The sequence below is a fragment of the Dendrobates tinctorius genome, unplaced genomic scaffold, assembly GCF_039654945.1.
Source record: "Dendrobates tinctorius isolate UK_male_01 unplaced genomic scaffold, ASM3965494v1 ptg000060l, whole genome shotgun sequence".
Classification (NCBI taxonomy): Eukaryota; Metazoa; Chordata; class Amphibia; order Anura; family Dendrobatidae; genus Dendrobates; species Dendrobates tinctorius.
In genome coordinates this window covers 80,198,986-80,217,656 of record NW_027361728.1, presented here as the reverse complement: position 1 = coordinate 80,217,656, position 18,671 = coordinate 80,198,986, and the positions used below count along the sequence as shown (strand labels likewise).

The 18,671-nt window shown below is 42.2% G+C and overlaps 1 protein-coding gene across 3 annotated transcripts in view; it reads left to right on the top strand.

Moving 5' to 3' along the window:
• NYAP2 (neuronal tyrosine-phosphorylated phosphoinositide-3-kinase adaptor 2) overlaps positions 1-18,671 on the top strand; it is a 286,187-nt gene that overhangs the window by 48,966 nt on the left and 218,550 nt on the right. For all 3 annotated transcript variants that reach the window (XM_073579086.1, XM_073579087.1, XM_073579085.1), the window contains one exon: positions 17,464-17,704. In XM_073579086.1, coding sequence (XP_073435187.1) covers positions 17,499-17,704 — 206 coding nt within the window. In that variant the 5' untranslated portion in view covers positions 17,464-17,498. The remainder of the gene's footprint in view (positions 1-17,463; positions 17,705-18,671) is intronic.

The following is an 18,671-nucleotide window of genomic DNA, read 5'->3' as shown; positions in this document are numbered from 1 at the left end:
GACTGAACTAAATTTTTGCATTTCTTATGTAATCCTTTTTATGTCCAAGATAATAAGCTTTGAAAAAAGAGATCGGTATCACCTAAGAACTAAGATATTTTTCTGCACCCTATAAAAAATTACCGAAGAGCCGCCAAGCTACATAACATATTCTGCAAAGTCATTTTATTAAAGGGGTTGTCTGGCCATAGGCTACAAGTCTGCAGTCTCGAGGCTGGCGCCGTGAGCGGGTGGTTATGTGACTGCAAGTATTACATTTTCAGCCACATACCGTCTAGTTGTGTCCAGTCTCACTCAATACAAAAGTACTAGTCAGCATGTGACTGCATCTATGCAAATCACATACTTGAGGTAACTGCTGGAAGTCAGATAGAGTGACTGCAGACTTGTACTATAAGGCCAGACAACTCTTTTAAGTACTTGTCCAGGTAAATCACAAAAATATTCTAGGTCTATAAATGATAAATGATGGGCATTTTATTGCATATGATGGCTACTGTACATACTGATGTAGCATTTATCACAGAGACAAATTGTGCATTACAATAGCATCAATGCAGAACACGACATCTACACTATTTGAGTATTGTGGCCACTCCTATTCAATGTTATTTACAGATGATGGCTGCTATGCCTGAATTTAGAATTTTTAGACATCCACAACATCTATGCAGCAACCGTTATACAACTAGTAAACACTTCTAAATATTATAGTTCATCTACATCCACATGCATAGCTCATGACTGAAGACTAAAAGTCATGCAGGCAGTCCTAATTTTTGTTGAACAGTTTTTCCCTGTATCAGTGAGTACACAGAGATAGCTTAATCATGGCCGTCAGGGGTATAACTTCAATAGGTGCAGGGGTTGCAATCATACCTGGGCCCTGGAGCCTAAGGGACCCAAAAATTCCCTTTGGTCCATATGAAAAGACCAATACTATTGAAGGTGCCTATGAGCTTCAAGTTACGCCACTGATGGCAGGCCACTGGACTAACAGGTTTAGAATGACAAGGGATTTAAATAACTAAAATATGACTTTCCCCAAAAAATCTATATATCAGTCTACTTAGATTTCTATGCTTTATACCATGCTGCCCATGAGTAACATGATCGGTTTCCTTTATGTTTGAAAGGGGTAACTTAGCAGGCAATGAGTTGACGGTGTTTTCTCACAATTCCATGATTCAAATCACAAAGCTCTTAAATGACCGATTCTGTTGCCAATGTTTGTCTATGGAAATAACATATGTATTTCTCATCTTATGGACCTGTGTGTCTGAGAAGACAATAAATAGAAGGGGTGATCATGTCCACGTACTTTAGCACTTGGCTTCTTACTAAAGGGAAACCAACTTTATCCATGATTCTACTCAGTCCCAACCTTGTTTAATCATAGATACGCAATCCCTTCATTAGTTGGATTTATTTTGCCTTTTAGTCATTACCTAAAATGTTCAGGGCTTTGCAGTTTTATTGACAGATTCATTTTGCATCTTGTTGGTCTGAAGTGCAGCAGAGCAATTCATGATCAGGCATATTATGATGCTGCTGTTGTCTAAACTCAACAGATGAAATGTCATTTATTACCAAACTCTCAGGAGGAAGCTCCTTATTTCATCCCACATATTTGTTCCTAACAGGTGGAGTCTTCACTTAGGGTTCAGAGTTTTGACCTTTCCATTGCACACTTTGTTGAGATAAGCTGTCCCATGAGCGCCCTTTGCTTGTATATTGCAGTGACTCGGAGGACTGCACCTGTGCCCATCAGGCTAATTGTAATGAATGCTCTTAATGCTTCCAGATGTACCTTATTCTACATAGGAGTATTTTATCCTAGGTCAGTGGTGGACATTTAATTTTCCAGAGGGGCCATATGAGAAACCATGGCTGTTGTGAAGGGACGAACCAATAGGCTAAAATTAATTCAGCTCAATATTAATACTAATGTATTAATTGTAATGATTTATATTAATATTAATTGTATTGCTTAATATTCAGCAGAATGAAGTATGCTGGCATCTCCTTGTATACCGTATGTGCCCGCACATAGCTGCCCTATATATTGTATGAACCCGCAGTACATATACTGTAAGAGCCCACACACTGCCTGCTAATTACAGTATGAGCCCCCACAAAGCCTCCTATATACAGTTTGAACCCACACATAGCCTTTCTATATACAATACTAGCCCTCACATAGCAACCAAAATACAGAATCAGCCCCCACAAAGCCTCCTATATACTGTATGAGCCACAGCATAGCCTCCTACTTTCAGTATGAGCCCCCACATAGACCCTATATACAGTGTGAGCTTCCAAATAGACTCCTACATTCAGTATATGCCTCTATATAGCCTCCAATATACAGTATAAGCATTCACACATCCTTGGACATTCAGTATAAGTCCCCACATAACCTCCTACATACAGTATGAGTCCACCTATAGCCTCCAATATACAGTATAAGCCCACACATAGCCTCCTATATGTGGTATGAGCCCCACATAGACTCAAATATACAGAGTGGTCTCCATATAGCCTCCTATATACAGTATGAGCCCCCAAATGGACTCCTATACACAGTGTGAGCTCCCACATAACTTCCTACATACAGTATGAGTCCATTTATAGCCTCCTATATACAATATAGGCCCCCACATAGCCTCCTATATACAGTATAAACCTACAAATAGACTCTATATGCATTTTGAACCCCCACATAACCTCCTATATGCAGCATGAACCCTACATAGCGTCCATATATACAGTGTGAGCCCCACATAGCCTGCATATATACAACATAAGCCCTATATAGCCTTCATATGTACGTGAGCCCCACATAGCCTCCTTTACACAGTTTGAGCCCCTCATATCCTCCAATATACAGTATGAGCCCCCCACATCACCTCCTATATACAATATGAGCCCCCCACATAATCTCCAAAGCAAAGTATGAACCTCACATAGCCTCATTAAATACAGTGTGAGCCCCACATAGCCTCCATATATACAGTATAATCCCCACATTAGCCTCCATATATGCAGTGTGAGTCCCACATAACCTCCATATATACTGTGAGCCCCAAATAGCCTTCATATATGCAATGTGAGCCCCACATAGCCTCCTATGTACATACAAGTATCCCATATACAATAAAAACAACAACACATACTTACCTCACTTTTGCTCTCCTGGCGCTCTGCTCCTGTCTTCTGAGCACTGAATCTCAGCAGCAGCACGATAAAATCACATCTTCGTGTCTGCTGTCTCACACGATGATTGGTGGAAGATGGTGGCCCCATTCTCCACCAGTGTTTTTGTGACACCCCAGAGTCCGGTTGTCACTGTGACATTGCCTCCCTCTAATGGGTAAAGTCATGCCTGGAGGCAGGAGGGGGGCCTGTTGTGAGCTCATTTTCGGGTTTGCCTCTGGCTTCTGGTGAGGGTTATGGAGCTGGCTGTGCTGACAGAGGAGTAGTGAGTTCTCTATTTGGACTCCCTCTGTTGGTGAAGGGAGGTAATGAAGCTGATCTAAATGGCAGAAACCGGCCACCTGAGGAAGAGGACTGTGATTGGATATCAGGAATTTCTGATTGGATTTAAGGCAGCCGACTCCCTAGTTTCTTGCTGGTGATTTCTCCTGACTGTGGCTTCTGGTTTCCAGTTTGGTTCCTGCCTTCTTAAAGCTAAGTTTTCTCTGCTATTGTTCATATAAGTTTTCATCTGGTTTACTTAGTTTTTGTGTTCAGCCAGCCGTGGCTGGGACTGGGCTGAATCCCCATTTTGTCTCTGATCAGTTGATCTCTTTTGCTCTGTCTAGCGACTTCAGGGCCTTTTTCTATCAGATGTGTTGGACATTTTTTGGCAGGGTTTTTGCGTGATTGCAGACAGCAGCTTTTCTTTCCTGTCCTTTCTAGTTAGTGAGGACCCCATCGCTTGCTCAGCCTATCTTTCTATCTGTGTTTGTGTTTTCATCTTGTTTCACCGACAATACATGTTGGGGGCTATCTATTCCTTTGGGGTCTGCTCTGGGGCAGTTTAGATTTTCCCTTTCTTTCTTTAGGCTTATTTAGTTCTCCGGCCGTGACGAGGTGTCTAGGACCACCGTAGGCACGCTCCAAGGCTACTGCTAGTTGTGTGGATAGGATCAGGGGTCTGCAATCCGCTAGTTACCAACCTCTCCGGTTTTCTGGGCTTAGCTTGCTTTTTGATTTTTCCTCCTCGGTGACTCATTCATAACATGGGCCCCCATGCCAGGTAACAGATTACATTACAATTCCAGCTGCAGGTCAGAAAGGGGAGCTGCCTTATAAATTCTGGCCAGCAGATGGGGTTAGTGAGTCAGCAAGTAGTGAGCTGAGAGAAAGCAAAGGGAGTTGTCATGGAAATGGGAGCAGCTTGAGCTGATGACAAGACAGTTAAGCCTGAGGTAAAGGATCTTACTGGAAGATCCAGGGAGTTGGAGACTAGTAGCTGATCTGTGAGGAGGGGACGGACACGAGCAGAGAGAAGAGGCTCCAGGGAAGCTAAAAACTGCTTATAGCAGACCCCAGAGCGAAGCGCTAATAGAGAGAAAGGGAGGCCAGAGTCCTGGGTGGGCAGGAGCTGTATGTCCTGACCAACAAATCTGGAAGTACAGAGGACTGCAAGTTCCTGAGCAACATTAAACACCTGAGGGCACGGCAGCGGATCAGGAGCCCGGGGCTGACAGTGAAAAGGACGGCACCTGTGGAATAGGCTCACGCTGACAGCCATACAGGTTAAAGAAACCATGATGCAATAGAGGGCCGCAGCTTAGTTGCAAACAGCAGAGACCCGCACACAAAGCGCAGAGGGAAGGTCCCAAAACCCCACCTAGCAGGGTGGATCCCCTGAATGCCTCCAGGTGAGCCAGACTCAGTCAATCACCTGTATGTGGTACTCCGGATTGCAGCCACTTGCAAGTAAAAGGTAAAGAAACTGCACCTCACTGTGACCTTCTCTTATTTCTCTGCACCCCAGCGTTCACCGCCATCTGAACTATTAATCAACTCTTAACAGCCCTGAGACCATTGCTCTACCTGTGGGGAGCCATTTCCACATCAGCTGCGTCACACCAATGGTCTCAGGGGAACAACACCGCAGCGCTCGTCACCTCTGACCGGAAAACCACGGGTGGCGTCACACTTAAATACCACACAACTTTCCCCTATTTTATTACTGGATGCCTCAGGGCCACGGACCGGGTCACCGCCGCTGTAACATCCCCCATTGAAGTCAATGGGCCCAGTACTGAGTACCCCAAGGCCCTGCGGGGCTCGCCATTTTCACCACTATCTGCATCATGAGGATGCAGATAGCACTGACAGCAGGCGGCGATGCATGGACAGCGGGCAGGGGAGGACTGGGTGCAGCCCATGGGCCATTGTTTCAGCCCTTCGGCTGTCTTGGTCCGCGGGAAGGACTGGAACAGCCAGAGGGCCAGATGTGGCTAGTTTGCCTAGATCTGGCCTATGTAAACTGCTTGTCTTTAGAAAAACTGTCAAGCTTGCAGCTATTGTCCCTAAATTATTGCAACAATAGAAATGAGTGATTTCCAAACATTTAGTACAGAAATGTTACAAAACTGATACTACACTACGGTACTCTAAGACTGATACTGAGGTTGCCATTAAAACTCAATGAATTGCTGACAAATCTAAGGGAAATATTATTAAAAGAGAACTTTTTATCACTTTAGAGGTTAAACTATCCCTTCCCAGACCTAGCTTGTGTATTCAGGTCTCGGCTGTGAAAATTATGCTCTTGTTTTGTCCTTGTCACAAGACAATGACACTTTCTCAAACAGCAGTAAAGCATCACGAGATTGTCTGGAAAATGACAATGACTGTTTATATTGTCACACCATGTCAGATGTCTGGGCTTCAGGTTTTTTGTGGGAATATACCAAATGTAACTGAGTGCAGAGTTTTAGCCACAGAATTATGTTTGGCAAGTATTCATTTTTTTACTTTTTTATTTATACGATTGTCACTTTAGATACGATGTCAAAGTTAGGCCGGGGTCACACTTGTGAGTGTGATGCGAGAAACTCGCGCAAGTCTCTTGCATCAATACCACACACTGCTGCCAGCACTCGGGACCGAAGTGTGCGGCTGCATGTATTTCTATGCAGCCGCACATTCCGATCCCGAGTGCCAGTGGCAGTGCCGGGTATTGATGCGAGAGACTTGCGCGAGTTTCTCGCATCACACTCGCAAGTGTGACCCCGGCCTTATAGTTATATTCAGGTCTGACATCATTTCCTATATAGTATTAGGGTGCATGTTCCTACAACTTACACCATACCACTTCCCTCCATAGCAGTATGGGTCAGCGGTCAGAGACTGTGCTGCTACTTGTAATTACGTGTAAGTACAGATGAAGTGAATGGATCAGGCAGGCACAGTGACATCATGATTGTCTGTCCTCTTAATATATTCAGCCAGGAGAGAAGCTGTGCAAGAAAGCTGACTATGTCATCCGTTTTTTTTTTGGTTTTGTTTTTTTAATTCTGGGCTCACTATCACTATACATTCTAGAATGCCCTGCAAAGCATAAACAGGAAAATAATTATCAAATTATTGTTTTCTTTTTCCGTTAAGGGTCCCTGTTGGATTTGGTGGGATTGGCTGACCATCCCATTTGTATGGGGCTTTATGACTCCCTTTGACAAATATTGTCGGAAGAAAGATGTATCAGGCAGGTGTAGTTTAGATGTCATATTCTTTCTTTCTCACTGGAGAATGGAGTGAAACATTAATTTATATGAGGGAACTGGAAGATTATTCTGCTGACAGTTATCTAAGGTGTATGGTCAGCGTTAGGATATGTTCACACATGAGAAACATGTAGTAGAAAATTCTCTCCATACATCTACCTGGACGTTTTTCCTGCAGCATGTGCATTCATTTTTCCATACTCGATTCAGCTGTAGAGAACAGTCAGAGAAATCTCTGGAATAAATCAGCAAGTCAGAAAAAAAAAAAAAATCTCACATCTGCACTGCCCCATTGAATAACATTGGTCTACTACATGCTGTCCCTCCACTAGGACTAAAAATACGATCATGTGAACACGCCCTTACATTGAGTGTTTGTGACCATTAGCTCTGACTCCCGGTCAGTCAGAAGCTATGGTCACAAGATTGTGGAAAGGGCCAGAGTTGCCCCAGGAATAGCTGAAGACGGCTGGTGAGTATAAGGCTATGTGCACACATTGCGGATTCTGCTTCATTTCCGCAGCGGTTTTGGCCATGCGGAAACGCAGCAGTTCCGCTGACCATGTACAGTACAATGAAACCCTATAGGGTTTCAAAAATGCTGTGCTGACGGTGCCGATTTTTCCGCGCGGTTTACAAACCGCAGCATGTCAATTGTTTGTGCGGATTCCGCAGCGGTTTCATACCTTTACCATAGTAGAGGTGTGAAACCGCAGGGCAAAACTGCAGACCAAACCGCAGGAAAACCGCAGGTCACTTTACCTGCGGTTTTACCTGCGTTTCCGCACGGAAAAACCCGCGGCGGAATCCGCAACGTATGCACATAGCTTTATACTAGGGGCAGGGAACAAGGATTTCTGATACCACTGCAGTGATGAAATAAAAAAAGAAAAATGCTGGATGGTGCTTTAACCCCTTAAAGACAAGGGGCATTTCCGTTTTCACATTTCCGTTTTTAGCTCCCCTTCTTCCCAGAGCCATAACTTTTTTATTTTTCCGTAAATGTGGCCATATGAGGTCTTGTTTTTTTGCGGGATGAGGTGTACTTTTGAACGACACCACTGGTTTTACTATATCTTGAACTGGAAAATGGGATAAAAGTTCTAAGTCCGGTGAAATTGCAAAAAAAGTGGAATTCTTCAATTGTTTTTTTTTACCATGTTCACTAAATGCTAAAACTGACCTGCCATTAAGATTCTCCAGGGCATTACGAGTTTGTAGATACCAATGGGTTCTTTTTTATTTAAGTGGTGAAAAAATTTCCAAAGTTTGTCAAAAACAAAAAAGTCACCATTTTCCAAGACCAGCAGCATCTCCATTTTTCGGGATCTGGGTCTGAGTGAGGGCTTATTTTTTGCGCACCAAGCTGACATTTTTATTGATACTGTTTTGAGATAGATACAATGTTTTAATCGACCGTTATTGCATTTTATTGCAATATTTCCAGAACAAAAAAAAGACCAAAAAAATGTAATTCTGGTGTTTTGATTTCTTCTCTCATTACACCGTTTACTGATCGGATTAAGATTAATTATTTTTATATCTTGATAGATTAGGCATTTCTGAACACAGCGATACCAAATATGTGTATTTTTTATTGTTTTATTTTGAATGGAGCAAAATGGGGAGTGATTTGAACTTTTATATTTTTTTACATTTTTAAAATATTTTTTAAAACTTTTTTTAAACTTTTTACTTGCTTCAATAGTCTCCATGGGAGATTAGAAGCTGTGATCTTCTGATCTCTTGTATTACGCATAGCAGGGCTAAAGCCCTGCTATGCGTAAGAAAAGTTCTCATCTGCTATGTGCACTGGCCAGTTCATCAATGACAACCACAGGAGTCTCCTGCAGACCCCGGGTTGTCATGCCAACTCATTGGCACCTCGCGAGCATGTGACATGGGCATTTAACTAGTAGACAGCCGCGGGTGGATTGTGATTCCACCTGCAGCTATTAGGAGCACATAACAGCTGATCAGATCAGCTGTCATGTGCTGGAAAAGGTGTGAGCTCAGCACCGGAGCCAGCACCAAAGAGGGGGACAGATATACACGTCATAGGTCGTTAAAGTGTTAGGCCGGGGTCACACTGGCGAGGAATACGGCCGAGTGAGAGGAGCTAAAAGCTACGCATTAGACACGGACCAATGATTCTCTATGGGGTCCCTCGCACCAGCCGTATATTTCTCATCCGTATTCTACGTTCCGTGCCAATCGCAGCATGCTGCGATTGTCAGCGTACTACGGCCGTAATACGCCAATGCAAGTCTATGGGTGCGCAAAAAATACGGATTACACACGGACCACACGTGTGACTTGCGAGAAATACGCACCAGGTGTCTTTTAGCAAAGCCGGCAATTCAGTGCGCTATACAGTAAACTCACACTGACAGGTTTAATAAAGAAACGAAATAATAGATATAGACACATAGAATACATATATATATATATATATATATATATATGCATTCTATGTGTCTATATCTATTCTTTGTTTTCTGTTAGAAACCCTGTCATAGGGCTCCATTATATATTATTAGATATATACACATAGAATACATATATATATATATATATATATATATATATATATATATATATATATGCATTCTATGTGTCTATATCTATTCTTTGTTTTCTGTTAGAAACCCTGTCATAGGGCTCCATTATATATTATTAGATATATACACATAGAATACATATATATATATATATATATATATATGCATTCTATGTGTCTATATCTATTCTTTGGTTTCTGTTAGAAACCCTGTCATAGGGCTCCATTATATGTCCATTTTGCAAGCCTGCGAGAAAATCTCTGCATACGGATGCCATACGGATTACATACGGATGCTTACGGAGCACTGTTTAGGGGCCATTCATCCGTATTACGCATGTAAAATACGGACCGTATTTTGCGTCGGTTAGTGTGACCCCGGCCTTAAGCAGAAATCTGCCACTAGTATTTTTGACTAGTAGATTTAAAGGGAACTATTAACCTTCAGATGTGGGGTTAATAGCATTCTGACACAATGCGGCGCTTACACTGAGAGCCCTGCTGCCAGGAGAAAAGGAACATTATTTACTCCGCATCAGATCCTGTTGTCATTCATTGCCAGCAACGCAGTTACAGTTGCTCAGAGTGGTGATTGAACCTGTCACGGTGCCAGTGCCACACGGTGTAAGAGCGCTATTAACTCGCAGATTAATCCCATATCTGCAAGCTAATAGCATTGTTTAATATGTCAGGTTTCCTTTAAGGATACTCCTGCCCTCATCTGTCCTGCATCTTGATTGTGGTTTTACTCCTGTGATTTTTTTTACTGTGCATCAATTAAGGATATATTTTTCATGACCCTACATCCAGTCTGCATGCCGTTTTTGTAGGCTAAAATTGTAATGGCTAAAAAATATGTAAATTCTGAAAAATTATGGCTGCGGTAGTAATACTGCAAATGGAAACATTGAATCATAAGGTCATAACAGACAGCTCCGTGTGAAAGATGCAACCTGACAGTGTGCTTATTTGCACATCTATGCTTGAAATCACAAGAACTGAGTACACACAAACCGAACAGTTCTAGCAACCAGAACATGCTTTGCATAAATGAGAGCCATGTGAATGAACTCTTGTTTTCCTGTATCTCAGAAGAACTATTATGAGCATAGCAGCAGCATTCATTGGTCCCTGTGGCCCAGTACAATGAGAATTGTTGCAATATGCTGAAAATCCTTCCTATGCTATGCGCATTAATAGACGTTTTATAAAGGTGAAGTAAAAGGCGTGTGTGAACTGTGTGTTAGCGCCACCAGTAGAATCTGTTCCTTTTCTGTGCAGATGCAGCATGCGTGCATTTGGTTTCATAAATGTAATACTAATGGTAATAAACACCAGTTAGTAAATCCAAATATACAAAATTAACAATAAACCATATACAGGATCCAATAAAAACGTCTATGGATAATGCTGTATATTCATTCAGTTCGGCTGCAGCATATAGAACTTTTAGTGAAAAAAAAAAATGAATCAAATGTCAGAATAAATGTGTTCATTGTCGATTCAGCCATTTTAATCAAGTCCCGGGAGGTGCGCAACCGTTAGAAAATGTTATACATACACAATGAAACAAATCCAAAATGGAAAAAAATCCAAAGTGGAAAAAAAGCCGGGCTGAATAAACCGCGCTGACCAGAAAAAAAAGCACCTTCGGCTGTCCATATAATAAAAAACTTCTTTAATATGGCTTATTAAAAGAAGTTTTTTATTATATGGACTGCCGAAGGTGCGTTTTTTTCTGGTCAGCGCGGTTTATTCAGCCCGGCTTTTTTTCCACTTTGGATTTTTTTCCATTTTGGATTTGTTTCATTCACTACCAGCGGGATACCAGCGACGACCGGACCTTTATGAGTGATTCCCAGTTTGTTGTGACTCACACAACTTCAGCAGGTGAGTCTAACAGATTGGGCTTGCTTGCTATTGTGGTTCTTCTAGACGATACACCCTATGTGCGCTTTCCATCTTTGTTTTTTCTATACATACACAATGCACATTTAAAGCTTCAATTCCCTTTTTTTTGCCAATGCCTAAGATCTCCTTTAAAATAACAGGGAGGCCTATTTCATTTGGTGGAGCTTTTGTCTGGCCACCATAACGCAGCCAGCAGTTCTGAAGAAGTCTCCTTAATTATCCTCCCTTACTCTTCCCTATATTTAATTCAGTACATTAAATGATCGCCAGTGGTTACAGCTCGGGGCATAAATCTTGCATAAGATTGCTTCAGACGTAGTACAGTAGAGATTGGGAATATTATCCTGGTCTTGACAAAATGCTAACATGGACAAAGCATTTACCATATGTGGAAATGTATTAAAATAAATATTTCTCATGAAGTAGAAAGGCTTTGTGGAGCGTTTTTACATAATAGGCGTTAATGAGGTCTATAGAGAATCCAGCATTCTGCCTTAAGTCAGACTCTTATATGTTATGGCTCCCATTCTATTTCTCCAGTGAAAATGAATGACTTGCAAAGGTACTTATCCTGTGATACAACAGGCAGCATCGCTTGATGAACCCAATCATGTTGCTTAAAGGGGTTATCCGCCTTTAAGTTACAAGTAAGCGGTCACTCTATGTGAATCCTGCCTGCCTTGTGCATTGTGAGGTTTGTCCAATGTCGGTGCCAGAAGCAGCTGGTCATGTGACTGCTAGTATGCAATTAGTATACTTCCGGCCATGTTCAGACTAGACATGTCCAGCCATGTTCCGACTAGAAGTGTCCGGCCATGTTCCGACTCAACATGTCCGGCCTCTCTCAATCCACTTTTGTAGTGGTAGATACCATGTTTCCAACAATATATCCTAGTTTACTGTGTCCAGCAATTGTGATACAATCAGAGTTTTTAGATGTAGCGTGTAGCAGAGCTCAGAAAGCTAACCCCGTCCACTGCACAGCTTTCTGTGTACATTGTCTATTGACAGTGAGCTGATAATCAGTGCTGGGAGTGGGGTTGGACCAGGATGCGCGTGAGCTGTAGTCCTGTATCCTGCTGATAAAACACTCATTGTATTAAAACAACAGCACAGGACCTTATAAGTGACACATGACTGAAATCAGTGTCTTAGCACCTACCTCATGTTGCCCTCAGATTATATAGAAAAAAAACTTGATGACAGATTCCATTTAGACAAAATCTTTTGAAAGAACAAGGTGTTGACCATATTTCCTGATGGACAAAATAACCTAAAAAGTGATTGGACAATAGAAAAGCCTGTATAAAATACACATTTTTAAATAAGTCCAGAATGATTTAAGAGCCTATTATCCGGCAGTGAGTAATGTCTTCTTGTTTTGATTACTCGCTCAACCACTAGATAAAACGTAATGGTACTTGCATGCATCTAATTGAGCATGACCAGGCTTGAGTGCAGCCAACAAATCTAAGTGTCAATATATAGAATTTTATGCATTCTATATATAGGAGACCATGAGGGTGCAGTAGTCGGCACAAAGCAGCCATTCTGTGTGACAAGTATATCCTAATAGGAGACATCTGGCACGTACTTTTTCATATCATTCTGCTTGTAAGAAGGTTTTGTTCCTAATTTGAATCAAATGCTCTTAAACATCTCTTGTACCATATGGTGCACCCAAGTGTTTTTCAGGAAAAGTGTATTTTGCTAAATTAAGTAAGTATGGAGGCGATGCAGTGCTGAGTGTATAAACACACTAGAAATGACTACACGATAACATAAGATGCACCAGTTGGAGTGTTGGCAGACTTTGGTACTTAGCTGTTAGAATATGTTACAGTACAGTATGTCTTATGTAGTGAAGCATAATGGTAAAAGGACAAGTGCTGTATACTATGTGTGCGACACACATCCTGATCCACCATGGTTTGTACTTTGTAAACTTTTTTCCAAATTCCTTTTAATAAATTGAAAGAAGAAAATACAACAGTGATGGTACATGTAGGGATAGACATTAACCTTTTCTAAGTGTCAATTTTAACAGTTGACACTTAGTCTCCAATTTTTGCCAGTGTTTTTACGCCCAAAAAACACTGGAAAGTTGCAAAATGTTGCGTTTTTTTTGTATCATGCCAGTTTGTAGCAGCTTTACCAAAACGGTTGTAGATGGAGAGGAACTGGGGTGAAATGTCGTGTGACTATGCTCACCTGTCAAATGAATCAAAAGAGTATGGGCTCCTTATGCAAAAATGTCATTCAAGTCCCTAACTGGAGTAACATTCCTTGCCAGGCGCCCTAAGCCCCACAACACTGTCAAAATATGTCAAATTCGTCAAGTGGCGTGCGTATCGTAAAGAGACATTCCTATCAAAGTTATTATCCTCTTAATATATTGCAGTCATCATGTTATATAGCACTGTGTACTTACAATTGCTCATTTTGCCTTTCTACTCTTAATTCTTCTCTTTTCCATTTGGTCAATAACATCACGTGATTAAAGGAACGTGTCAGCTGTTTTGGCTGCTATAAGATGCGGCCACTGCCTTTCAGGGCTTATCTAGGCTTATCTACAGCATTCTATAATGCTGTAGATAAGCCCCCGATCCAACCTGCAAGATAAGAAAAAAAAGTTGTATTATACTCACCCATGGGGGCGGTCCGGTGCGGTCCGGTCTGATGAGTGTCAGAGGTCCAGGTCCAGCACCTACCATCTTCTTGCGACATCACTCTCCTGCTTGCTTCATGGCTCCCCGGCATCATGCTCCTGCACAGGCGTACTTCTCTGCCCTGTTGAGGGCAGAGCAGATTCCTGCAGTGTGCAGGCACTGGGTCTCTCTGACCTTTCCCAGCGCCTGCGCAGTGCAATACTTTGCTCTGCCCTCAACAGGGCAGAGAAATACGCCTGCACAGGAGCGCGATGCCGGGGAGGCATGAAGCAAGCAAGAGAGAATCATTGCAAGAAGTTGGGAGGCGCCGGACCCAGACCTCTGACACCCATCGAACCGGATCGCCCCCCCGGAGGAGTATAATAAAACCTATTTTCTCTTATCTTGCAGGGCATTAAAGAATGTTGCAGATAAGCCCTGAAAGGCGGTGGCCGCAGCTTATAGAGGCCAAAACAGCTGACAGGTTCGCTTTAAAAACTGACTAGCTGAATCCTTCTAAGCTCTGTGTAGAATCAGACTATTACACATTTTTCGAATTGGTGAGTGCCGCATATTATTCTTATCTTGAAAAGTCATGTTTACTTCGATGCTGAGCACTTAACACCATTCGATGCACTACTACACCTCTTTGACTACGGGTCAGCCATTCCAACACAGGACCTTTATTTTTTCTAGTGCCGTTACTCTTCATATAGACTTTTAGAACAAAAGTCTATGAATTCAGACTGCCGAATTGAGACAGCGTGCTGTGTACACGTATGCAGTTTTCATACTTGTAGTTATGTGCTGACTGGCTCTTGGAGTCTGACTATCTTTTATCATTTTATGCTTTACAAAAGGAAGTAAAGAATATTCAGCATAGTGCATGTATGCCATAAAGTACTAAACTGCAGTGATCTAAGAGTCAGAGCCTTGATCTGTATAATAACCTGTCCACCAATGTTGTGAGCTGGATATCCAACCATTTTATGTTTATGGAGGAACACTTCAGTCCCATAGAAAAAATATCAGTTGATTAGCCTGAAATATACTCCACCACCAGGGTTTTTCTACCTCCTTTGGAAGCAGCATAATGAGGGGGCTGGGACCCTAATACCAGCGTTGTATCACTTACTGAGCTGATTGTTGCAGTCATGAGTGTTCATCATCAGATCATCAGTGACAGGACTATCAGAACTGCATCCAGGAAGTCCTCGATATTCATGAGCTTTGTCTATCTCTATCCCTTACCATTAATTGGTAACTTTTGCATATGCACAGTGTAGATAGAAAGCTGTCAATCAATGTTCGGGAGGGTTTACACAGAGCTCTGAGAAGACTAGCAGAGCTGCTGCACATGTAACAGTGATTTCATCAAAACTACAAGAGGAAACCTATCAATTGACACACGACTGGAATCAGAGTCTCTGCCCCTACATTATGCTGCTCTTATATGAGGCAACAAAAACTTGTCCACCTCTAGAATTATATTTACAATTGGCTGAGCTGAATGTCAATATGAATGGGAAGTGGCAGGTTTGCTCTCTCAAGACAATCCACGTGCATACCTTATTAAAGGCATATTGACATCGTAGAGGGGGAGTCCTCCGCTTGAAGTGGACCCCATCGGTTTCAGGGGGGAAGAATAGTAACAGCATATTGTGAAGAAGAAAAGCCAAATCTGTGGTTACTAGCCTATTAATACAGTGAAGCCAGATTAGTTTATTAGTAGCCCAGCTTCTGTTAAAGGAGTTGCCTTTGTGAGCCAGTCACTTTACTTGTCACTTTTGAGATAGTGGTAGTGAAGGAAACTAATTATCTAACGTAAGAGAGGTGAACAGACAATTGTAACTTCGTAGTAAAGGTAATACTTTCACGGTGTTGTAGTAATAATATAATCATCGTCATTATCAGAAAGTGAATGCTCATACTGGTAAATCAGCTGATTAATTGTGCAAGGTTTACTGTTTCTATATCTTCATTATGATAGAAAGCCTTGTTATAAAAAAAAGTTATTTATTATCATTATTTATTTATATAGCACCATTGATTCCATGGTGCTGTACATGAGAAGGGGTTACATACAAAGTACAGATATCACTTACAGTAAACAAACAAACAATCAATCACAGACTGATACAGAGGGGAGAGGACCCTGTCCTTGCGGGCTTACATTCTACAGGATGGTGGGGAAGGGGACAATAGGTTGGGGGGTTGCAGCAGCTCTAGTGATGGTGATGCGGTAGCTCTGGTAGTAGTGAGGAAGCAACGGGGTCATTGCAGGCTGTAGGCTTTCCTGAAGAGTTGAGTTTTCAGGTTCCATCTGAAGGATCCGAATGTGGTTGATAGTCGGATGTGTTGGGGCAAAGAATTCCAGAAGATGGGGGATATTCGGGAGAAGTCTTGGAGGTGATTGGGTGAGGAGCGAATAAGTGTGGAGGAGAGAAGGAAGTCTTGGGAGGACCGGAGATTACGTGAGGGAAGGTATCGGGAGATTAGTTCAGAGACATATGGGGGAGACAGGTTATAGATGGCCTTGTAGGTCAGTTTTAGAAATTTGAACTGGATACGCTGAGGGAATGGGAGCCAGTGAAGAGATTTGCAGAGGTGAGAAGCAGAGGAGTAGCGAGGAGAGAGATGAATTAGTCAGGCAGCAGAGTTAAGGATTGACTGGAGAGGTGCGAGGGTGTTAGCAGGGAGGCCACAGAAAAGGATGTTTCAGTAGTCGAGGCGGGAGATGATGAGGGCATGCACAAGCATTTTAGTAGATTGAGGGTTGAGGAATGGACATATTCTGAAAATATTTTTGAGCTAGAGGCGACAGGATGTGGAAAGAGCGTAGATGTGCGGTTTGAAGGACAGGGCAGAGTCAAGGGTTACTCTAAGGCAGCTGACTTCCGGTACGGGAGAAAGCGTGATGTCGTTAATTGTGGTAGATAGGTCAGGTAAGGAAGATCTGTGAGATGGAGGAAAGATGAGGAGTTCAGACTTGTCCACATTGAGTTTGAGGAAACAAGAAGAGAAGAATGAGGATACGGCTGATAGACACTCCGGGATTCTGTACAGCAGAGAGGTGACGTCTGGGACAGAGATTTAGATCTGAGTGTCATCAGCATAATGGTGGTACTGAAATTTATGAGTAGTCCCAGGCCAAGTGTATAGATTGAGAAGAATAGGGGTCTAAGAACAGAGCCTTGGGGGACTCCAACAGAGAGAGAGTGGGATGAGGAGGTAGTGTGGGAGTGGGATATGCTGAATGTGCAGTTGGAAAGGTATGAGGAGATCCAGGATAGGGTGAGGTCTTTGATGCCAACGGAGGAGAGGATCTGTAGTAGGAGGCAGTGGTCAAATGTGTCGAAAGCAGAGGACAGGTCTAGAAGGAGGAGTATAGAGTATTGCCCATTAGCTTTGGCTGTAAGTAGGTCGTTGGTAATTTTGGTCAGGGCAGTGATGGGGGCGGAAACCAGATTGTAGACTAGGTATATGATGAATAAGGGTGCAAGAGGCATCTAGTAATGTGAAGCTGAATAACTACCAGGGCTATAAGGGGCAGTGAAGGAGCCTTTAATAATTTATGTGACCTGTTCTCCTTAATTCACAGGACCACTTATCTGCTTCTAAATTATCTTCTGCAAGATGATGAGTACAAATCAGGAGGACGATACTCTGGGCACATTTCTCCAATATATTGAAGATATGGGGCTCAAGGCCTACGACGGCTTGGTTATACAGAATGCATCAGACATTGCTCGAGAAAATGATCGCCTGAGGAATGAAACAAATTTGGCTTATTTAAAAGAAAAAAACGAAAAACTACGAAAGCAAGAGGAAGTTATTAAACGGTAAATATGATTATTAACCTTAACTTTTATATTTTGAGGGTATTGACACTTTATGGCATGAAGGTGCTTCATACATGTTATAGGGAATATTCCTGCCTATAAATAATTATTCTTGCTTCCCTTGCTATAGCAGACATTGGAAGGCGGCCAGGCAGCTATTATCACTCAGTGCTTCCAGTGCTTTTAAGTGCTCCAGCACACTTAACTCTCACTTTAATTCATTCATAAAGCATAGAAAGGATATGTTGTGGATATTCTCTTCTATGCATGGGGCCATTATATTTTATGGAGCTTTGTAAGGGGCCCATTATACTGTATGGATCATTATATGGGGCCCATAATACTTTATGGAGCATTATATGGGCCCATTATGCTGTATGAAGAAATATATGGGGCTCATTATACTGTATAGAGAAATATATGGGTTGCCTAATAGTGTATGGAGCAATATATGGGGCCCATAATACTGTATGGAGGATTATGTGGTGCCCATAATACTGTATGGAAAACTGTGGTGCCAATAATACTGTATGGAAGACTATGTGGTGCCATAATACTGAATGGAGGACTATGTGGTGCCATAATACTGTATGGAGGACTATGTGATGCCCATAATACTGTATAGAGGGCTATGTGGTGCCCATAATACTGTATTGAGGACTATGTGGTGTCCATAATACTGAATTGAGGACTATGTGGTGACCATTTTACTATATGGAGTACTTTGTGGTGCCCATAAAACTGTATGGAGGACTATATGGTGCTCATAGTACTGTATGGACGACTATACTATCCAGTCTAAAATGAAAAGTCTGCAGTTATTCTGTGTGTCACTCTGTGTGACTGCAGACTTTTGAACTCCCTCAGGGAATGCACTGTGCGCTGCGTGGACTCACCAATTTCTGAGCTATTGTAGAATTTACAATACATATCACTCATGTAATGTAAGAAGTAAGTGAAATTTTGG